Genomic DNA, 24,208 nt, shown 5'->3' on the forward strand with positions numbered 1-24,208 from the left:
TTCTGGGTAACTAGTTCCCAAGGAACACCTTACTGGCTCTTTTCCTGTTACTCAGCTCCCATGAGGAATCCTGAAGTTTGTAAATTATATTGCACCTGAAAGAAATGAACTAGCTGTTCTCAGGCCACGTAAGGGTGGAGCAGAAAGTTTTCTAGTGAACTCTCTGGCTCAAAAGGCGACAGACAGTCTCGAGTAAGATCTGACTTCTGAAGCCAAATCAGAGCAAAGGCATTATATAGGCCAACCTCATTGGCTATGTGGCACCATCACAAAGCCAAATCTGAGTGACGGCAGTGTTCTCTCCCCACTATTTCAGCATCATGGGAGCAGCAAGGGGGTCATAAGTACCATCCTAAGAGGAATGGGTGTTCTCTCTTTGCAATTTATGAAGACAATGGGGAAGAAGTAAGGGTAACAGTCATTTCAACTCATGCTCTACATTCCAGATACCCAGCCTTTTAAAATGCAATTCCTGTTTATATCATATCATTAATGAGTAAATTGAGGACGGACAAACATGGGTCCGTTTCATTAGAATGAAAAACATACCTTTGTCTATTTGATGTCGCTCACCTCCCCCCCATTTAGACTAGATTAGCCCACAGGAAATAAACCCAGACTGTTGAAAATAAGGCTTATAAAATAAACCTTTTTTTTGTATAATCTTCTTTCAAGTAAAGCCCTTAATAGCAAGCAAAAGCTTGAAGCAACTGAGACTGCTGAATATTTGTTTAGAAGCAGGCTTTTGATGAAGGTCAGAAAAATGCTTAGAAATGAAAAAATTATTTTAAAGCAGCCGGTCAGTTATCTCATCCGCTTGAGGAGAAGACGGGTTTAAAGGCATAAAGGAGGATTAGGGTAAAAGTGTTTAATGTTCAGTAGGTTGGTGGCAACTGTTGCCTGCAACTTGGATCTGAAGACCAAGCAAACTCCTCTTTCACCTCTCCTCTGTCCCCCTTCAACCCACCCAAAGCCTCTCTGAATGGTCAAGAGTCCCTCCTGAACACCACAGTGCCATGGCAGGGAACGGGGTGTGTGTGTCAAATTGCCCAGACTTGGGTGGAAGAACCTCTTGCCATCCCCAAAGCTGAAATGGCATGGATGTTAACAGCCATTACAATGATAAGTTAAAGGAGTTAAAGAAATGATATATCGAAGGTTAGGATTTTCAACAGCCTGGTGCAAACCCATATACAGTTGTACCTCGGAAATCGAACGCCTTGCGAGTCGAACGCCTTGGCCCCCAAACGCTGCAAACCCAGAAGTGAGTGTTCCGGTTTGCGAACGTTCTTTGGAACCTGAACGTCTGATTACGCGGCTTCTGATAGGCTGCAGGAGCTTCCTACAGCCAATCGGAAGCCGTGCCTTGGTTTCAGAATGTTTTGGAAGTCGAAAGGACTTCCGGAACGGATTCCATTCGACTTCTGAGGTACCACTGTAGTCTATAATCTGTGCATGGCGTGGATCTGAATATAACTTCTACTTTTGCCCTGAAGTTAAAAAACGAAACAAAAAATATATATAACTATTCAGCCCATTAACCACCAAATTATTAATATACATAGGCCTACAAATGAGATTTAAACAGCCAGAATGTGTGGCATTTCCAATTGCTCTAAACCTATTGCCGGTAATTTTCTCATTTGGCAACTCATCTTGCTCTAAAAGTTCCCTCTTTGAAGGCCTTCCCGTTTCACATTAAATGTCAAAGGTTTAGGTGCAAAGGTAGGAGAGCAGGTGGGATGTTGTAAATATGGCCAAAGTACAATGTTCTTTAGTTGGGGATGTGACCTAAATGTGACCAACTGACTTAATTTTCTTTTAGAGATGGTGAGTCACCATCTAACCTTTTACTCAGAAGCTCCTCAACCGAACACCATGTACCATCTTCCTTCATGTTCCACCTTTGTCTCAAGTGGCTTCCAAAATGGCCGTCACTCTGGTTGTAATAACTTAAAGGAATCATTTACTTACTGCAATTTCTTCAGCCACCCAATAACTAACGGCCTCTGAGCCATGCACAGTGCAATAGAAGGACAAAATACAAAAAAACAATTCTAAAAAGCAGCGCAGAACAAAGAGAAAACTAAAGTCATGCTTTTATAATGCAACTGCAGTTCCGTTGTATATACCAAGTTCTCAGTGCTCTGCATAGTAGAAGAGGACAGGATCCTGTCAACCACACAATCTACCTCTATTCCAGAGAGTGAACAGAGCTTAGACAGGATTGCCAGTAAATCCACAAGAATGTTCAGGAATCCCATCAGAAGCCATTAGCCTCCAAGGGCAGATCACCTTCACAGGTCCTTTGTCCTTGCAGAGGGGAGAGGCCATCATGTGCCTAAATTTCTACAGGAAATAATCTGACCGGAATCCAAAATGCTCAAGTCAGGAGGTGGCCTGTTTGAAATTAATTTCACTATGCTATGTCTGGTGGAACTGCCCAAGGGTTCAAACCTACTGGCGGCAAGTCTCTTAGAGCCAAAGCCAACAAACACAGAGAGACAAGCCCCCCAAATCCCAAACAGTGCAAAACATTGTTCAATTTAATACACAGCAATCTCAAAACAAACAGGGAGGTGAAGAGAATCAGGATCGCAATGGCTGTCCCTGCTCCTGGCTTCAATTCATTCTCCCAATTGTCTACACTAACCTGTGTGTGTGTGTGTGTGTGTGTGTGTGTGTGTGTGTGCGCGCGCGCGTGCATGTGTACACCACTTGTACAGGCATGGCTCTCTCCAAATGACCTAGAACCCTAACAAATTGCAGCTTACTGATCACAAGGAAATCTGTACATGTTGCAGATGCTTAGGGTATATACACATAATCAAATGAATTCGTGGAACAAGGTTGAGATGGCATTTCCTGATCCAATCCTTTATTGTTCTTTTAATTCACTCTGCCACGCCTCCCGAATTCCAGTTTAACTGGAAAAGCTGTAAGCTTAAATCCCAGAATTAAAGAGCATGCTGTTTTCACTTGCTTCTACTTAATTAATTAATCAGTCAATTAATTTTTTTTGGGGGGGGGAGTTAATCCATGAAACAGGTACATGGTTGCACATAATCTTGAAGAGAAGCATTTTTATTTCTCTCTCACAAAGGAGGGACTCTAAGATTTATTCTTTTCCTTACATTTACACACCACCTTTCCTCCGGAAGCTCAGGGAAGCATACATTGTTCTCCACCCATTTTATCCCCATATCAACTCTGTGAAGTAGGTCAGTAGGAGCGGTGATGAACTAGCCAAGATCATCCAGGTGGCTAGACAACATAATAAGGATTTGAACCCGGGTCTCCCCAGACCTAGTCAGACACTCAGCATGTGTGCATCATTAAAAACAACAACAAAGCATTCCTCTTGTTTCAGAAATCTTGTTTCTACTCATTTTTGATGAATCTATGTTTCAGAGAGCTATCAAAATGTCTTGCAGCAGGACAGCAGAAAAGAGGCCAACACGACATTTGGCTGACTGAAGCCTAGCACAGGGGAGACTGAAGTAATACTGGCAGCCAGCTTTTGAAGACTCAGCTCTCTTGTGTGGGAGACTGTACCAACCACTTTGTACTCAGGCCTGCAATTTAGGGGTCAAATCCAGGCAGCAATAGCACTCCAGAGTGCCATTTCTGTGCCTGGGGGAAAGGTTTGCATGCAACATGAGTCACAGGTCTCCATAAAAGCGCCACCTGGAAATTAGTCTACCAAGATACATTATATGGCCTGAAGTGCAAGGTCATTAAAAAACAAACAAACCACAAAACCCCCTAATGTTGGCACTTGGGTTCTTTTTGAATCAATGATACTGGCTTCCACAAACTCCCCAGGGATGAAAGCTGCTTTTGCAAAATTTCTAGTCAACCTTGATGGGCGCAAAGAAAAGTATGCAAGCAATACAGAATCATCTTTTTGAAAGTTATCAAACCATATTTGCCATCCAAAACTGCAGTCTAGTGCCTTGGCTATTTCAGATAATTTTTTACTTCTGATTAGCAGGGTGCCATTCAATTCATAAGCTCAAATGCTTACAGAGATGCAAGCAAGCAGCTCCATTCGTTTCAATGGAAGGGCATGATCTGTGCATCTGTTCCTTGGCATTTATAAGCTGCTTCCATCCACTGAATGAAAAGGATTTCCAGATATTAGTGCCCTTGGACAAGGAACAAGTATACCGACTTCACCCAAAAGGTTCACTGAACCTATGGAGTAATTCCACTTCATGAAGATCTTAACTTTATTTTCCAAAATATTTTTTTTAAAAAATGATCACTTTTCGAATCTTCACTGCAGCACAAAGCACAACCTGAAACATAACTTCAGTCTCTTCTTTCCCATATGTTTAGCATGTTTCCTGTCAAATCTTTCACTAGTCCCTTATTGAGGGGGGAAATATTTCCTTTGCAAAGCTTTCATTTGGCAAAATAAAAACTGAAGCCAGAATTGAGCAAATCAGATTTCTACAGTAGAGAATGTGTGTTTTCTTGGTTCAGAATCCCATTTATTATTCCCCCACAGTGTTGCCATCTCTGGCTACTGCATTTGAGACAGCAAGTAAATGTTCAGAGAGAGCAATTGTACTCCTTACAGCACTGGTCTACTTCTGAAAGTGTCAGTGGTATAAAAGAGAACAATACCCTCAATTGTTCCTCAGTATGCCCTGGGAGGGGGAGAGAAGAATACTTAAGACGGAACTATTTTAATCCCAAGAGGATATTATTGCCCTGATCTTAACAGAGATTTTTGAATTAGAGTGGTGCTTTGCAGAGAGAGGCGGCTTTCACTGCTGCCTTCAAGAAAGTTGCCATTAACACACATAGCCAAAATGATCTCTCCTTTTAGGCATCTCCTAAAAATTTATGGGCTGTAAACATGGACCTGCCCTCTCCAAAGCCATGGCTCCTTTTCCATCAACTATAAAGATGTTCAACATCTACTATTCCTTCTCTATGCTCAGAGGAGCCAGTTACTAAAATGGGCATGCTATACTGCAGCCAGGACAGGCCACACACATCCCTAAAATCTTATTTGTGTGTGACTGAGAACTGACTGACAAAACCCCAAGCACTCAAGCTTTACAAAGACGTTCGCACAATCCAAATTGGTAGTAGCATGAGCACCCGATGTCCTCCAGCTGTTTTAGGCCACACTTAACATCAGCCTCTAGCAGCGTGGACAGAGGTCAGGGATCATGGGAGTTGTAGGTCAACAACATGGGAAGAGCCTGGGTTATATGGGGTAAAGGGATAGGGCACTCACCTCAACACACATTTCCAGCATGGAGACAAACACACTCAATCAATCAGCGGGAGCTAGACTGGTGACTGGGAGTGGCCGCCGGGACCATATAACACCGGTCCTGAAAGACCTACATTGGTGCCCAGTATGTTTCCAATTATGGTGCTGGAGGAGACTCTTGAGAGTCCCATGGACTGCAAGAAGATCAAACCTATCCATTCTTAAGGAAATCAGCCCTGAGTGCTCCCTGGAAGGACGGATCGTGAAGCTGAGGCTCCAATACTTTGGCCACCTCATGAGAAGAGAAGAATCCTTGGAAAAGACCCTGATGTTGGGAAAGATTGAGGGCACTAGGAGAAGGGGACGACAGAGGACAAGATGGTTGGACAGTGTTCTCGAAGCTACGAACATGAGTTTGACCAAACTGCGGGAGGCAGTGCAAGACAGGAGTGCCTGGCGTGCTATGGTCCATGGGGTCACGAAGAGTCGGACACGACTAAACGACTAAACAACAACAACAACAATGTTTCCAAGCACAATTCAAAGTGTTGGTGCTGACATTTAAAGCTCTAAATGGCCTCGGCCCAGTATACCTAAAGGAGCGTCTCCACCCCCATCATTCTGCCCGGACACCGAGGTCCAGCTCCAAGGGCCTTCTGGTGGTTCCCTCCCTGCGAGAAGTGAGATTACAGGGAACCAGGCAGAGGGCCTTCTCGGCAGTGGTGCCCGCCCTGTGGAATGCCTTTCCATCAGATGTCAAGGAAATAAACAACTACCTGACTTTTAGAAGACATCTGAAGGCAGTCCTGTTTAGGGAAGTTTTTAATGTTTGATGTTTTATCGTGTTTTTAATATTCTGTTGGGAGTTGCCCAGAGTGGCTGGGGAATAAATTATGTTTATTATAATAATTATAATCAGAACCTACCCCAAAAATGAAATTAAGAAGTAGCATGCTCACTGGCTTGATATTTCACTTCATTAGACAGATTGTTTTAATGAACCTTTTGGCAAGTAAATTTTTTAAAAAAAATTAAAGGAAACTTGAGACTAAAATATCTGAAGGGCTGTCACATGGAAGATGGAGCAAGCTTGCTCTGGTGACTAAAATTACAAAAAAAAAGGAGATTCTGAATAAACATGTTTAGGGAAGTTTTTAATGTTTGATATTTTATTGCTTTTTTATTCTGTTGGGAGCCGCCCAGAGTGGCAGGGTATAAATATTTATTATTATTATTATTATTATTATTATTATTATTATTATTATTTCTGATGTTGGGAGCTGTTTCAACAGCAGAGTGGACTTTCTCACAAGGCAGTGGGCTCTCCCTTCCCTGGAGGTTTTTAAACAGAAGTTGGGTGGGCATCTATCTGGGATTCTTTAGCTAGGATCCCTGCATTGTAAGAGGTTGATCATTGGGGTCCCTTTCCAACTCCACAATTCTATTAGAAGAACACAAATCAAGAAGGAGAACACCAGGGCATCTAGATACATTATACAAAATACTGGATGCTACGGATATGGGCGGGCAATTTTCATCAAAGGCACAACCATGCTTTATCAGTTGTGGCTTGGTATCTATGCGCAAAATGCATGCAGTTTAGTTTATGCAAAATTCATGAAGGTGTGCCCGTTCTATGCAGCCAAGACATACCTTAGTCAGCTGAGGCCCAGCATCAAAACAACATTTTCCATTAGGCCCTTGGAGCTGAACAAATACGCCCTGGTATTTAACACGCCTCCAGCTGCCTAATCCTAATGCTGAGGCAAAGCTGTGCAGGGCTGGGCATCAGAATCCCAGGACAAGCAATGCTCAGTCCTCTTCCACTGACAGTGGAATCAGTGTCTGGAATAAGTCAGAGAGCATCATCTGCAAGGGTGGCTGGGCAAGTGGGGGGGTGTTTAAGGAGCAGAATAAGGGTGGGAGAATACAGGTTAAAAATAGACATGTAAAATGAGACATTTTACATTGCGATTTTAAGTTTCCACTCAAACCGAGACTTTTTGTTGTAAAACAAACAAACAAACATGAAAAGCAGTTTGTCATCACGACGAGGACACTATTTTTCCAATTCTGTATCGTGTTTACCTAGAAGATAGTGATATTGGGAAACAAAGCCAATTGATTTACACACACGAGAGAGAGAGAAAGAGACCATATAAATAATGTAACCTCAGATGACATCATTAGATAAAGAATGAAACTTAGTTGCTTTTTATCAGGCAAACGCCACAAAATGAGATTCAACCTGGGAGACACCGATACAAAAAGATCTGTGGTGAAATTCATTTCAGTGCAAATGCTACACCAAGTTACTCCACAGCCCTCCTCAAGGCTGGAACCTACAAAATTTGCCACAATGCCACTATTAATGGTAATTTGAGGTACTTTTCCAGTTCTGTTTCAGAGTCCTTTATTTAGCACATCTTACAGAGCCTTGAATTAACATCCTCATTTTTCTCATCAGAGTATATACATGCCATATATTGAAGGGGCACAGAGTATATAGGGTTTCCAATGATGTGGTATCCTGTTGACATGAGTCAACAGTGTGATGCAGCAGCTAAAAAAGCCAATGCAATTCTGGGCTGCATCAATAGGAGTATAGCATCTAGATCAAGGGAAGTGATAGTACCACTGTATTCTGCTCTGGTCAGACCTCACCTGGAGTACTGTGTCCAGTTCTGGGCACCACAGTTCAAGAAGGATACTGACAAGCTGGAACGTGTCCAGAAGAGGGCAACCAAAATGGTCAAAGGCCTGGAAATGATGCCTTTTGAGGAACGGCTTAAGGAGCTGGGCATGTTTAGCCTGGAGAAGAGAAGGTTAAGCGGTGATATGATAGCCATGTTCAAATATATAAAAGGATGTCATATAGAGGAGGGAGAAAGGTTGTTTTCTGCTGCTCCAGAGAAGCGGACACGGAGCAATGGATTCAAGCTACAAGAAAGAAGATTCCACCTAAACATTAGGAAGAACTTCCTGCCAGTAAGAGCTGTTCAGCAGTGGAATTTGCTGCCAAGGAGTGTAGTGGAGTCTCCTTCTTTGGAGGTCTTTAAGCAGAGGCTTGACAGGCATATGTCAAGAATGCTTTGATGGTGTTTCCTGCTTGGCAGGGGGTTGGACTGGGTGGCCCTTGTGGTCTCTTCCAACTCTATGATTCTATCCTATATATTTGCAGGGGAGAGTTGTCTGGTGGAAGAAGAGGCCTTAGCCTTTACATCAACTGCCGATTCTCCCTCACAAAGGTGGTTTTAATTTGTTCAGTCCTTAAGCTGGACTATGAAACAGGCTGTAAATCCAGTTGAGGGGGCAAAAACAAGCACCACCAAACACAGATTTATCTCACCCCTTATATCTGAGAGACCACAGAGACTTTATCTTGTGAAGGAGTCAATGTCATTCTTCCAAATGTTAGCTGCCAAGGGGTGGCAGAGGGCAAAGGTAAATCCCTGCAATGCTAAATAGTTCCAGGAAAGACTCGAACAAGGGCACATCTGAACTCCTACCTGCCAGATGACTAAGCCTGCTAAATATCTAAGCTCAGACTTTCCAAAGGGCACTTCCCTCTGCTCCATGAATGACTAACAAGCATGGGCACTGCTAAGCATGACAATTCAATAACCAGCTGTTAACTACCTCTTTAAAATAGCAGGCTTTCTCTTTTCTAACACCTGCTCCCTTCTTCTTGGCCTGGCCTCCATTTTGCGTTTTGTTCAGTGCGCTTAATGTCAAAATAAAGATGTTTTAGATACCAAGCTGGCTTGGAACAAGACACCCTTTAACTGGGAAAGAATCCCTCCCCCCTTATAAGGAGGCTGCTAATGGCTAGCCAGTGACGAGGAAAATAAAGTATGTCCCATACTCAGATTCACTCTCATCATTGTAGCAAGTGCTTCAGACTGGTCCCTGGAAATTCAAAACAGCTGGGCCTTGGGCTCTGCTCGCTTACGCTCAACCATCCATTCTTAGGACTAACAGAGAGGGAGGAAACCTTGCATACCCGAAGGAGTCTCAAAGCGGCTAACAATCTCCTTTCTCCTCCTCCCCCACAACAAACACTCTGTGAGGTGAGTGGGGCTGAGAGACTTCAGAGAAGTGTGACTAGCTGCATGTGGAGGAGCGGGGAAGCGAACCCGGTTCCCCAGATTACGAGTCTACCACTCTTAACCACTACACCACACTGGCTCTCAACACAGTTCTTCACCACACTGCCGATCTTCTCCCAACACAGTTCTTCAATGATAGAAGTATCTGCTGAAACAGCACAGAAGGCTATGTATTGGAAATACCCAGTTGCCTTTCTGGGCCAATATGCTCACACCCTGGAGATCAACAAAGTGAGGAGGAGAATGTGTTGGGTTTGGGGCACATCAGTCCTTGTGCTAATATGTACACTTGCAATGCTTGCATTACAGAGACGTTATGCTGGGCTTATGTTAAACGGGGGTAGATTTTGGCATTTAAGAGAAGAGCAGCTTGCCAGTGGAACCAGTTACTCAGAGGGCTGGTGAGCTCTCCCCATCACTCAAAGCCTTCAAGCAGAGGCTGAATGGACACCTGTTGGAGTGGCAGGATCCTGAATTTCTTGCACTGAACATGGGGAGATGGAGCAGGAGGCCTACAAGGCTCCCTCCAACTCTAGGAGGGAGCCTTCTAGCAACTGGTAAGATTCATATGCACAGCAATTATACTTGTGTGCTGTATAAACCTATTTACCACATTTGCATCCTTAAATACAGCCTGGAAGGTGCAATGGGATTTAGTTCATCTTTGCAACAACTTCGTTGGAGCAGAGGTGAGTGAGTTAGGAAGATGTACTTTCATACTCTTGAGTACCTGCTCCTAAGAATCCCTTTCAACTGGCAGAAGTTTTCAGCCCTTTGTTCTGTCATTCCAAACCCTCAGGGCTTTTTCGCCTACAGAACCCAGTAATGCTTCCTTACAAGAAAAGGCACACAGGATCAGTCTGCAAGTTTATTCACAATACTTACTTGCTGAGATGCAAAATGAAGTAAACAAACTGGATCGATGGATCGATGGATCAACAGATAGATAGATAGATAGATAGATAGATAGATAGATAGATAGATACAGTCGTACCTTGGTGGTCAAACGCCTTGGTACTCATCCGTTTTGGTTCTCAAACGCTGCAAACCCAGAAGTGAGTGTTCCGGTTTGCGAACGTTCTTTGGAAGCCTTGGTTTCCAAATGTTTTGGAAGCCAAACGGACTTCTGGAACGGATTCTGTTCAACTTCCGAGGTACCACTGTAGATGGCAGGAGGGGAGAGGAGGGGAGGCAGAAGTATTTACAATCTGTGGTTTCACAGAGATGGAGAGCAACAAAAAAACTCAACTTAGTAGTTAGAAGAACCCTTTAAAATAAATAAACAATTGAGAACCAGAAGTGGGGGGATGGAAAAAGCCTTCCCTGTTATCATATTATTCCTGCCCAAATCAAATACTTCTCAAAACAAGGCTAAAGAAAGGGATGGGCAGCACACCTCCTTTTATCCAAAATTTAACCCCATAGGCAGAATATTTGCTCTTGCAGGTGGGTGGAGGGCAAAGCAGCTGGGTGCATTGTAAAACGGGCTCAACACGCCTCTGTGTGGACAACCAATGTTCAAGCGACTGCAAATCCATTCAACAGCTTACCAGGGGATGTGTCCCCAGCCTTTTGGTGAGCAGGACAGCAAGCAGCACACAGATCTCCTCCAGAGATTCCATTTGCTGTGCTGCTTGGAGAAGATAAGAAACGCCAGGAGTCTCTTCCTTTCTTACCTTCCTCAGCGGCACAAATGAGACACCCCCCCAGTGTTTTCCAAATCCCTCTCTATGTGCCAAGGGAGGGATGGGGGAACCTCAGAACAATAACAAAGTGGTAAGCCAACCCCGTCATTTGTGGATACTTAGCTGCAATATAAGCAGAGTTTCATTTCTTTAAAAAAAAAAATCACTGTAAAGCGTACAGGCATTCAGATACTGAATCTAACAACGTAGGAAAACAGCAAAAGGACATGCAGATTTGTCTGCCACAATAAATCAGGGAGTCAAATGGCTGAGCTGGAAGTCCAGCTGCTTTCTGAGGTCTACTCCCCTCCCCCTTTCGATGTCAACCTCTTGATAAGTGCAAATTAGAAACTCCAGCGCACACCAGTCATTTGAAAAGAGAAGCCGCTCTTCTCTTTCCCAACCCTCGTGATTCAGGCCATAACTTCTCTGCGCAGAGACGAGGGCTTCCTTCCCTCTCCCAGATCTGTTCTTTATAGTCATACAGTATTTGTGCATCATTCCTTGGGCTTTTAATTCTTCTAGTATCTTGTTACATCTTTTACACAGGTTTGGCTATTCTTACCGTTTCAAATCACATTGATTTCCACATGCATTTCTTTTCCTTCATCTCCCACCTATACTTTTTGCTCTCTAGTCTAGCAAGAGACTGCAGATTTTACTTATTTTGGGTTCTTTCCCTTACTCAGCCATTCTGCAATCTATGCACATTTACTTGGGAATAATGTCCACTGAACTCCATGGGGCTTACTTCTGAGTGGACATGGGTAGGAGGAATGCACTGTCAATATCTTACGCTCTTCTCTAGGATCCCCCTTCAAAGTAATCTTCAGGTAACAACTTCAAAGCTCTTGGTTTGACCAGGGAGTGTATGAAAAGGGCAATTATGTTAAACCGGCCAAATAAATCAACCTGCAACAGATGGCAAGGCAATTCTGGAAGCATTTTAGATGGCTGGAAAGAACTATATTAAACTGAATGTGAAGTATCTTAGTCCTATTGAAAAGAAAGTGCAGAAAGAGGTTAAACAAACCAGGAGGAGGAGGAGGAAGAGGGTGGGGGATGGGGCCAGGAACTGTGCTCCAAATGGATAGGCACCAAGCTTTTGAACTGCCTGGGAGGTTTGGAAAAGAAAACAATAGATAAGCTATTTAAGCCTTGCATTAAAAAGCAACCCAAAAGGGCTTGGTTTACATTGCCTTTACCCAGGAAGGTCTGCTAGGGGAAAACCTGTCATCCAGCCCAGGCAAGAATATTAGCAGAGACCCCTCAATCCTGCCCTGTTATTTGGGGGGAAACATTTACAGTATTTATATCAAATAAGCTCAAGCAAGCAAGCAGATGCAATGCAGAGGAGTTAAAAAGACTGAAAAGATTATAACAAAGGCACCTGGCTTGAGAAGTGTGGCAAGTCAGACAACAGTACACTGCACCAGGTATATAAACCAATCACCTGGCTTTGATTTATTGCCATAAGTATATAAAGCCCATAAAATATGGGTTGAATGTAGCAATGTAGGGAGGCAGTGGAAGACAGGAGTGCCTGGCGTGCTCTGGTCCATGGGGGTCACGAAGAGTCGGACACGACTAAGCGACTAAACAACAACAACGAAAGGGAATGTTATTCAGTCTGAGGGCCAAATTCTGTGCAGGAGGGGCACATGCCACTGGTGTGCAGGGCCAAAGACAGAGCAGTGAACATGAATACAGTATTAGCTTTGTACATTAAGCTGGTTTCCACAAACACTTGGACATCTGTCTCTGTCCTCCATCCAGCCAAGCAAGTAGCATGATCACAGCACAAGGACACATCCCAGCTAGGCAAGAACACTCAAGGAGGGTGCAAAGCAGAGCGAGTTAAGGGGTGTGGCCCGGGGAAAGTCCCATGAACCAGAAGGAGGGCTGGAGGGCAACCGAGAGCCCACAGGTCCCGGCTACAGGGGAGGCAATGCTATCAAACTACTCAGCCTTAATTCTGCACTAAGTTCAATAGCAAGCTTAAACTGAGTGGGTCACAGTAGTGTGCTTTGTGCTAAAAAAGGGAGGTGGTGTAACTTGAAATAATGCAACAGCCAGAAGAGAAAAAAAGAGTGAATCTCAGAAACCAACATTCAAGGGGCTGGAACTGCCTATATAGAGGAGGCGGCAGAATGGCAGAGAAGCAACACAATGTACAAACAAACATGAAAACTTCTCATTTGGTTGTCTGGTGGAAACTCAAGGGGCTTTGGTGAGAGAGCCCCTGCCTTCGCACAGGTCCAATGCGTTCCAACAGGGATTGCATGCAAAAAAAAAAAAAATCCCAGTGCACTGTGGCCCATGTTAATTTGCTTCAGAGTCTCAGGTGCCAGGAAGAAATCAATACAGCTGCAGCAATGGCTGGACACATAATGCAAGCATTTATGTGGCTAGTTTGACAATATCAGAAGCATTAACTTAGCTACCTGGACAATGAGAAAGGTGGGGGGGGAGAAGAACCACAGAAGCCCACCGTTAGACTGAATATATTGTCACCCAATGAAGCAAATTTTACATTGTTTGGTCATTTACAGCATGTTTACATGCTGAAAATAATGAAAAATATTCACGGTGGGGGTGGGGCATGTTAAAATCACATGCCATTTCTATTAATGGCTGCTGGCATATCTAATTATGAGATAACGCCTGCAGGATAATTGTCAAAGGCTAATGGCTGCACACTGCCTGTGGGTGGGGGAACAGTGAAGCTGTCACCAAGATCAAGTCCTTATTACAGAAAATGAATTTGGGGCCTCCAGAAGTGGCAGGCGTTTATTTACAATTTCTCATCAGAAAATAGAATGGACCATATTTGAGGAGTGCCTTGTGATCACTGCTGTAGACACATTGATTTGCAGCAATGGCTGGACACATAATGCAAGCATTTATGTGGCTAGTTTGACAATATCAGAAGCATTAACTTAGCTACCTGGACAATGAGAAAGGTGGGGGGGGGGAGAAGAGCCACAGAAGCCCACCGTTAGACTGAATATATTGTCACCCAATGAAGCAAATTTTACATTGTTTGGTCATGGAGTGCATGTTTACATGCTGAAAATAATGAAAAATATTCACGGTGGGGGTGGGGCATGTTAAAATCACATGCCATTTCTATTAATGGCTGCTGGCATATCTAATTATGAGATAACGCCTGCAGGATAATTGTCAAAGGCTAATGGCTGCACACTGCCTGTGGGTGGGGGAACAGTGAAGCTGTCACCAAGATCAAGTCCTTATTACAGAAAATGAATTTAGGGCCTCCAGAAGTGGCAGGCGTTTATTTACAATTTCTCATCAGAAAATAGAATGGACCATATTTGAGGAGTGCCTTGTGATCACTGCTGTAGACACTCTTGATTTGCAGTTTGGGGCAGTGGGTGTATTCCAAAGAAGTTTTGGCTATTTTAGGACAAAAGAATGTGTGTACAAGGGAGATAGAATCAGTGCCATTTCAGGTTATTTAGAAAGGAGTGTTTCAATAACATGGCTAAGCTCAATTTTCTATCATCGGTTGCTTTTCCAGCTTTGGTTTGGTCAAGACAAGTCTCCTTTATTAGAGGACCTTATATGTGCACTTTAACAAACCATTAGGAGCTTTATTTATTATGCACATGAAATTCTTTCATTTTGATAATCCTGCAAAGCAGGCAATTTTATACATACTACATGTGGATAATATTATTCTCTGCAAACACAAGCACCAACCTTTGTTCATTTGTAGGGATTTCACCAAACATAATAAACCGTAGATTGGGAAGTGTGTGTGTCGGGGAGGGCTTTGTATATGTACCTATGAGGTTTCCTACACACACACACACACACACACACACACTCCAATGTCGGTACTTTTGCTAAATTCAGAAAAATAAAAATGACAAACTGAGGCTGTTTCAACTCAAGATAAAGGCTTTCTGAAGTGTGCAATATTTTTGAACAAAGAAGTCTGTAATTATGGCAACATGTGACACCATGAGGTTATCATGTTGCTACACCAGCAGCCACCCATAGTCAGCACAAAGTGGGGCTTTATCAGGGGGGAAAGGGGGGTACTTTTAGCAAAGTTGCAACATTTGGAAGCAACCCCCCCCCCCTCCAACATAGGAAACACAGAAGTTTGCTGGTTTGAAATATGAAGGCAATGCTTCTCCTCTCCTCTACATATTGCACATTTCCCAAAAGAACATGCACCCACAGAAATTATGGCTCACTGCAGAAACCTTTTCAGAGGACCCGAAAGCCTTTTGCACCAGTCGGAAAACTGGCTTTCAGAGAGGAGAAAATATTTCTTCCACGAGGAATTTCGAACAGAAAATGAAACCAGAACCTGCTGCTCAGAAGGGGCAAGAAAAGCCAGCCTCCCCTCCCCTCCCCTCCCCTCTCTCTGCACTTTCCTCCCCTCCCCCGCTGCAACGTGCCGTGCAACTTTAACTCTTTAATCAGATTATGGCCTAATCCCTCCTCCTGCCCAGCTGCTCTGCCCTCGCCCTGCAGCAGGCCCCGGCGGGGAAGGCAAAGTTCTCCGTTGCAATCCCGCTCCCCTCCCCCGCGTTTTTTGGAAGTTTTGCGCGTGCAGTGGCGGTGGTGGGGAGGGGGCGAAGGGGGAGAAAAAGGAAGAATAAAGAAATTCGCGTGCCTACTTTTTAGTGCAATCCAGGAGGATTCCCGTGAAGCGCCTCTCCCCGCAGCTCAAGGTGACCACCAGGGTGTCGTTGACCATTTGCTCCACCAGGACGGGTAGCCAGGAGCCGACCTGCAGCTCCTTCGCGTCGGCCTCCTCCATGCTTTCGCGGAGGAACTCGGCGGCGGCGGCGGCAGCCTCGGGTTGCAACTGGAGTGCGGCTGCGGGATCCCAGGCGGCCTTGCTCGGGCCAGCTCCCCTCCCCCCCCAACCCCGCCGGCCTCTGAAGCTGCTGCTGGCGCTACTACAGTGGCCGCTGCGATGACCTCATGGCTCCAGGCTCCCCCTCAGCAGGGAGGATTAGTAGGTGCGCTGACGTCACAATGCTTCCCTCCCGGGAACGTTCCACGACGGAATCCTGAAACAATTGGCTACATTAAGGTGGTGATTATAGAACAAGGGGGTGCTTTTGTTTCCCGCCCCCTCTGCCTCCCCGCCCCACTTTAAACGGGGTCACCCCTTGAAAGGAGGGCTGCCCTCTGCCCCCACACTTGTGCTCAGAAGCACCACGCGCAAGACCGGTAACGTGGAGGGTCAAGTGACCGTCCAGAGCTAAAACAGCTCCCGTCTCTATACTGTAGCGTTTTCAAACGAGCAGGAAAAGCAGATTAACCTCCATGCATTCCCCACCCCCACCCCAAAAGATAACAGCGGCTGAAAACATGAGATTTCCTCCCCCAAGCTAGCTATTTACCTGGCGTGGGTGACACTGCAACACATGCCTCTCTGTGTCCAGTAGGTTTCCGAACAAGCTCATAGTTAAAGTGAATTATTTCTTATTTCCCTTTAGGTAACTGGGTTAAGCAAGGGCAACCTTTTTTTGGTTTGCAGAGGAGACAAAGGTTCTGACTACTTCAACACCTGGGGGCCGTATGTTCAAGCTGCCTTTAAAGTTGATAAATACATAACACCACTTTCGCCCTTTCAAAGCTGGGATGTAGCCAGGCATGCTCAGAAATGAGTCACATTGAGTTCAGTGGGGCCAAATCTTAACCATGTATACTTAGAGGTATGTCCTATTGAATTCCAAGGGGCTTATTCCCAGGAAAGGAAAGTCGAGAATACTGTACAGCCCTTACCATTTACTCCAGGTGAAGCTGTACATTTCAATGGTGCTTTGGGCAAAACGTCCTGAGACAAAGGACTTGTGTAACCAAATCCCCAAACTTTCCACCTACATGGACAGAAACATTTCCCACTAGCACAAATCAAAGTCGTCGGATTTGTTGGCTTAAAACAGATGGTAGGAAAAGCTGCAAGTTTGCATTTGGTGGGCAGGCCAGCCTCTGAGCTCCATTTTTTCCTTTTCTTTTTCCTTTTTCTATAGTTTGAGGGTGGACGGAGTGTGATGACAAGAGGTCATCTTCTCCAACTTACATGGGAAATTTCCAATGCCAGCTGCAATGCAAGATATTTCATATGAAGTATGAGCTGTTCCCAAAAGGCTGTTCTCAAAACAGGATGCATGACTTTAGCTCAACCCGCCTGTGTTTGGAAATACAGATTTATGACCAGCTTTCTTCTTTGTGACACAGATTCCACATAGCTCTCTGTCTTATTAGCAGCCCAGTCCTGTTTACATTTACTCAGAAGTAAGGTGCTGCTTGCTTTCAGCCAAGCATCCTTTACCCTATACTCACCTGTGAATAAACACAACTGAATACAGTGGGATTGACTTCTGAGTAAACATGCATAGGGTTACATTTACAATAATATTTTTCCCCAGTGGTGCAATCCTATGCATGCTTACTCAGAAGCAAGTCTCAGGGTGTTCAACAGACTTACTCCCTCTTTGGTGTTAAGGACAGCAGCTCAAAGCCAGGTTACAGTCCACACACTACTTTGTCTAGGCTCAACAGATGGTACTCTGAATGAGCAGTGTAGCTACAAAATCCTAACTTGCAAGGTTGCTACATGCAGCCAGTATTATGCATATTCACTCAAAAGTAAGCCCCACTAATAGGATTTACTCCCTAGTAGTAAGTGTGCATACAATCAAAGGCTTTTGAATTGCTAATTTAAAAGGGAGGATAGTTTAGCATTCTAATGCATCTGTGAATCTGCCTGGCAACCTGATCCACACAGGTAAGTAAGCAACACAAATTTATGTGGGCGGGGAGGGGGGATTAGACTCCCAAGTATAACATGTTCAAGACCAGGGGACTTAAGTGACCACCCGCCTCCAATCACTTCGTCAAATAAAATGCTTTCAAAAACATGCTCCGTAAGAAAACCAGGATCATGATTCGGCAGCATCCTTGCTTTGGGTCACAATCAGTGGAACAAAAATAGAATGGGCAAAAGACCAGGCCGCTCTCAGGGCCTGCTTTTGGTAAAACAACAAGGAAGTTAAAAAAGGAAGGTTGATAAGTAAACACAGCAATTTGAACAAAAAGAGTTTAAGCTACTGGGGTGTCTGTACTGTACTTGTGGGGTTGGGGGAGGGCTGGGGGGAGAGATCCAAAGCTTTCTTGGAATTGAAGGACTCTGCCTGGTGTTGTGTGGAATTGCTTTCTGAGGCCTGTACCCAAAGGGAAACAAAAGAGGGCAACTGCCTTTGAGAAGGGGTTGCAAGGTCACCAGCTCCTCCTGCTCCTGCCACTCTTGCAATGGGTCTTTTTTAGATAGAAATCTCCAATGCTGTCAAAAAAAATCTGTTTACTAGCACAACCTTTAACACGGTTTATCAGATGAATAACACACCTAGACGGCTGAAAGGCAGCCTTTCTGCCTCAACATATAGCATAGCTGCCAAGTTATCCCTTTTTAAAGGGATTTCCCCTTATGCTGAATAGGCTTCCTCGTGAGAAAAGGGAAAACTTGGCAGCTATGACATATAGTGTTCTATCCTTTGGAAAGAAGGGGGGGGGCTAAGCCCATTCAAAGGAAGTAATTAAAGGCAAGCAATGCTGCCAAGACAACAACAACAGCAACAACAAAACAGCCTTCAAAGCCTTTAAAGCAAATTTCGCTTCCTTGGCAGTGCAATCCTCTACATGCCTACTCAGAAGTAAGCCCTATTGAGCTCAATGGGACATACTCTCAGGGTTAAGTGGATTGCAACTCTTACATTAAGCATGCTTTTCCCCCTTCAAAGTACAAAGTGTTCGGCACAATTTGGAGACAGAGTAAAGAGACTGTATGGCAAACATCACCATTTTGATAAAAGAAAAATGGGTGGAATTCTTAGTCAACCCTTCTTTTTAAAAAAAAATTAAAAAATTGTATTTGAGTTGCATAATTTTGCTGTTGGCTCCAGGTATTTAAGCATATTGAAAACAAATGTGATTTAGAAATACAGTGTGGTGGTTATTTGAAATATTCGCTAGAGGCTTCTCCTCCTCCACCCCCTTCCCCAAAGCTCTGTTGTCCAGAAACTGTTTCTGAAGCAGGGCCAGGCAAATCCTGCACAAGTCAGGAGAAACCTTACCTCCGCCTTGCCACATTTCAAGCCTCGTAATTAACCTGACAGCAGATCTATTCAGGGTGCGATCCTAGAGCCACACTTACCTGAGAGCAAGTTCCATTGAACTCAAAGGCCTCAGTTGCTGAGCAGACATGTATACTAGCACTGCAGTCTCAATGGACTTCCTCTCTGCAAAATTATGCTCCTGGGCTTCTCGGCCCCCCGCTCCCCGCGCCACCCCCGCCGCTGCTTCAAATGCTCTTAGCCCAGACTGCAAGCAGGAGGATCGAGGATATTTATGGCCACGCTTTAATCATTCTCTTTTTCGGTGGGAAAACTGTTTTGCTTTATTCGAAGTTATCCCACCGTCTTCTGCAGCCTGGATCGGATTTTATTTGTTGTTGTTTTATTATTATTAAGAGCGGCTAGAAAAAAAAACGTTTAAAAGGCAAGGTGGGCGCAGGGGTTGGGGGAAGAGGCGCCCAAGCCAGTCTGAATTAAACATTTTGAAACGAGACAAATCGGAATGCCCGGAAATAACGAGGAGGAGAAAGTCTACGGCTCTCACATTACCTGAGCGATCACTGTCTCTCTTCAGCCCCTTTAACCGTGACAATGTTTGACAATTCAGCGAAGTTACTATGCGCGGCGTTTCGTTTCCACCACGCTCCCCCTAGCGGCTGCTTACTGGCATTGCTTCCTTAGAAGCTGGCCTCGGTGGCCGCTTGGTGAGAGGAGGCACCGCCCTCTCCTCGCCTGACAGGCAGCTTCTGCTGGAGAGGCTTTTCTGACCCAAGATTGTGCGCATACATGTTAAAAATTCACCTGCGCAATTCTTAGACCTCTAAATCAGGGGCCAATGCTCCTTCCAGTTTGGTTTATGTTCCCGCATTGCAGGGGGTTGGAATAGATGACCCCTGGGGTCGCTCCCAGCTCTAAAAATTCTATTATCCTATGTGCACTGGGCTATTCTTAATGTTGATCCCTCTTCTGTGACAAAAAAAGAAGCAGCTTACTACGGGGGTGCTCCGTATCCCTCTCCGTGTGCAAGCCTCCTCACAATTTGGATAACCTCTGAATGGAGCATATAAAAACACAGCTAAGCCTTAACTCTGCCTTCGCCAACCCGGTGCCCTCCAGATCTAGGGCTGATGAGTGTTGTAGTCGAAAACATCTGGAGGGCGCCGGGTTGGCGAAGGCTGCCTTAGGCAGACAGGGCAGAACGCCACCTTAAATCTAAGGCACGCCCCCCCCCCTCTTCTGCCTGCTCCTGAACACATTCCTAGCAGAGGATTTGGAAAAGCACCGCCCGCCCGTTCCAAAACCCTCCAACAAAAGAAGTAAACGGCTGGGCTACTTACTGCAGGGGTTGGGCAGACTTCAGGCCTGCGGGATCTACTTTTTTCTCTCTGTTAACACTAAAACTCTGGAGATCCACCAAAGGGAGCCAGGTGCAAAATGCTCAGGCCAGCGGACAAACGATTAGAACTAAGAGGTGCACTTGCTCAGAGCAGGACTTTCTGATCAATACCAGCAACCAAGATCACAAATCCTTTACATTAATGCAGAAACTCACTCCTGGTTTCTCTCTCCACCCCCAGCCCAGTCTTCTTCTTCTTCTTCTTCTTCTTCTTCTTCTTCTTCTTCTTCTTCTTCTTCTTCTTCTTCTTCTTCTTCTTCTTCTTCTTCTTGTTTGAGGGTAGGGCAAGCTTTTTAGACAATTGCTAATCCATTTGCAAATCACCCAGAGATCTTCTGCCCACCTCTAGCTATTGAATAGCAAATGATAAATGCTTGTCACGTGGGGGGGGGAAACCCGCTGCAGAAACTAGTGAACAGCTAAACTAGTAAATAGTGACTTAGTGATAAACTTTGAAATGCAGGGGCACATCCTGACAGCACTCGCCACGCAAGGAATGTCACTCATACACACACACACACACACACACACGAGACACCAAAAGGCAACCTGTAGCATAGCTCCAATACTTTGGCCACCTCATGAGAAGAGAAGACTCCCTGGAAAAGACCTTGATGTTGGGAAAGATTGAGGGCACAAGGAGAAGGGGACGACAGAGGACGAGATGGTTGGACAGTGTTCTTGAAGCTACGAACATGAGTTTGACCAAACTGCGGGAGGCAGTGGAAGACAGGGGTGCCTGGCGTGCTCTGGTCCATGGGGTCGCGAAGAGTCGGACATGACTAAACGACTAAACAACAGCAAGCGTAATACCCAGTTTATTAAGGTCAGCTATCCTATGCAGTTTCCTGGGGTGTATGCTCCATTGAACACAGTACTGCAGGGTTTTTTTTTCCCCTGAGCTTGTAAAATATGTCGACATTCCTCTGCCATACACAAACCATCTTCTATTAGTTGTCTTGTTTCTTAGAATCAGGGAATTGTAGAGTCGGAAGGGCCCACAAGAGTCATATCATCCAAGCCCCTGCATTGCCCAATGTGGAGCTCGAACTCATGGCTCACTGACTGAGCTGGATTCTCCCCACCCCCTCCCAGTAAGATTAAACCTTGCTACTGCTGAATTTGTGTCCTCACCTTCCTTATTTTGGTTTTTATAATGCTGTTTCACAGTTTTTATTATACATTTTGATTGTTTCCATGCTATATATTTTTTAAATAACCACTGCATGTACTAGGAGACACACATGCAGCAAAGGAAAATAAATGTGCACAATCATCACAAAAACAAGGCAATCTACAGTTTACATGCTTTCTCAAAGTGCTAATGCTGTCTTGTTTTGGGAAAATGTGTTAGACTTCCGCATGATTGCCCAATATGCATGCAGCCAGTATGCTATCATGTAGCCTTGTGGGAGTGAGGAAGCTTTCTCATTCCAAGGATTCCAAGCTTCTGGGAGTCACATACTAGTTTTTGTGTGTGGATGGGGCCAGAGACAAAAGCAGGTGGATCAACAGATGTGACTGTACAGTGGGCACACAAAAGCCAGATGTTTCTACAGGCATGCATCTCTCCATCCTCCAGTCTTGCAGGCGTGATCACAGCTCATGTCCCAGCAAGGCAAATGTACAGGAGGATGCTGGGTAGGGGAAGCAGGGCCTGGGGAGAGTCCCCAAGGGCTGGGCAGAGAAGCTGGGGGGACACATTTCCACACCCCTGTCACATTGCAGTTACTTCAGGTGGAAAGTGGAAAGGGACAGGCACGGATTTTCCAAAACTCTGGGTCACACAGTGGATAAAGGCAAAGGACCACAAGGAGTGATAGTTATTGGTGGCTATTTGGTTGTTGTGGTCCACTGTGTGTTTCGAGATGCAGTTCCCTGTCTCAAAGCCAACAGAAAGTCATTGTGCCTAGGAAGCTGGGTAAAGAAGGAAACAGCGGTTATTAACCTGTTCCAGCTGAATCTGGTAACACCCGCAAGGGCATGTTGTGTGTACACAAAGTACATATTAAATTTGTGTAGGAAAGTGCTCTTTTAAATGCTGTTTCCATCTCTGCTCCACTTCCTGGATGCGACTGATTTTTATCCCTTTTTGAGAGGGGCAGCTGCATCTCCAAATGCCTCCTGGTTTAATAGTCACAGTGTCTGAAGTGCATAGCTGTCAAGTTCTCCCTTTTTAAAAAAGGGAAATTCCCTTATGCTGAATAGGCTTCCTCACGAGAAAAGGGAAAACTTGACAGCTGTGCTGAAGTGACAGAGCAAACTGATCCTTGGCACTGTTGTAAGTGAAGCAGCAGAGATTTTTCCATGTGCAAATTAAGGGTTAATTCCATTAGGGTTAAAGTCAACTAACCAAGAGCAGTAGAGGTGCTGTTTAGCAACCAGGCAGAGTGGCATGGTGTGTACTGGGGTTGCTTGGCTGTGTCGTTCTGAGGGAGTTTTCCTCTGTATGTTTGCTTTAATATCTCCCTGCTATATACAAGGCCTGAAGTAGGAAAGACATAATCTCTCCGTTCCTATCTCCTCCAGTTATACACTGTTTTGTTTAAAGCTTGCTCAGTGCTCAGTTAAAGCTTTATCAGGACTTTTATCTCTCTTGATTCCATCTGCACTATTGATGTGTCTTTGCTAACAGACACCAACCAAAGGAGTGGCGATACCTGGGAAATTTGAGAGACCCAATCTTCTGGAATCTTCTTCCACACCCTCCTCCCCATTGGATTTATCTGAATGGGAATTGAGCAAGATTGCAGCTGTGCTGTTGCTCAACGGCTGCATTTCATGTAAACACAACAGGGTTTGGATACAGAAAGTTCCTGGAGGATTGTGCCTCCTGCAGTCGCCAGGCCCTTCCTTTGAGAAGAAGCTCCATCGCTCGCTCTGGTTGGGCTGCTCCTTCTCTTCTGCTGCTGCAGTGGAAGCGCATTCCTTGCGAGTCTGTCCATGTTGCTGCATAGATATTTGGCAGGTGCTGCACAGCACATGGTAATAACCTTCCCTGCGGTTGCTGTGCAGCCACAGCCATTAACATTGCTCCTTAGCAGCAGAAAACACAGCAACTTGCTTGGAGAGGAGCACATTTCACATGGACTAGCTCAAAACTCAAACAATGTCTAAACACTGTTCCTAAGCTACCACGAAGGGGACTTTGCAAATGTAGCATAAGCTTGTGTTCCTCTGAAATCTATTCTCACGCTTGGCTTCTCTCCTTGGATTCAACCCAGAGAACACTTAAGAACAAGATCCCCGTTTCAGATTCTAGTTTTAAGGATGATTTATACCACAGGCAACTGAGGAGGATAGGATGGGGGAACCTGTGGCCACACCAGATGCCATTGGATTACATATCCCACCTGTTATGTATTCAGTGGTCTGTGTTTGCCTGAGCTTGAGTCTGGACTAAGGATTCTGGGCTCCTGTGTTCTGATTCGATACATGATATCCAATCACATAACATTTCAGGATTTGGGCCTCTGCCATTGGCCCTTGAACTCTGAGTCATGATTCGCAGCTTGGAAGTTTAGACAGCCAATCACTTTGGGAGTGGGAGTGGCCCAGACTTTCAGGAATGTACCGTATATAAGCTTTGCCCCTGTTTCCCAGTTATGTTGTTCAATAAAGGTTCTTGCTGTTATCGCCATGTCTTGCCTTGTGGGAAC

General features: G+C 44.9%; 1 protein-coding gene across 3 annotated transcripts in view; it reads right to left on the minus strand.

The window, feature by feature from the left end:
• The window catches only part of PWWP2B (PWWP domain containing 2B), a 28,245-nt gene extending 8,439 nt beyond the window's left edge, over nt 1-19,806 (minus strand). Inside the window, exons 1-2 of one of the 3 annotated variants that reach the window (XR_015950198.1) lie at nt 19,234-19,653; nt 15,683-16,081 (exon numbers count right to left, since the gene is read on the minus strand). Coding sequence is in view for 2 of the 3 variants with exons in the window: in XM_035137717.3 (XP_034993608.1) it covers nt 15,683-15,825 (143 nt within the window). In the remaining variant the exon portion in view is untranslated. Of the gene's footprint in view, nt 1-15,682; nt 16,082-19,233; nt 19,654-19,702 lie in introns of those variants that run through there. The other 2 variants (XM_035137717.3, XM_035137719.3) reach the window with 2 other exon arrangements.
• Nucleotides 19,807-24,208: the final 4,402 nt, after the last annotated feature.

The sequence above is a fragment of the Zootoca vivipara genome, chromosome 5 (assembly GCF_965207765.1).
Source record: "Zootoca vivipara chromosome 5, rZooViv2.hap1.1, whole genome shotgun sequence".
NCBI lineage: Eukaryota > Metazoa > Chordata > Lepidosauria > Squamata > Lacertidae > Zootoca > Zootoca vivipara.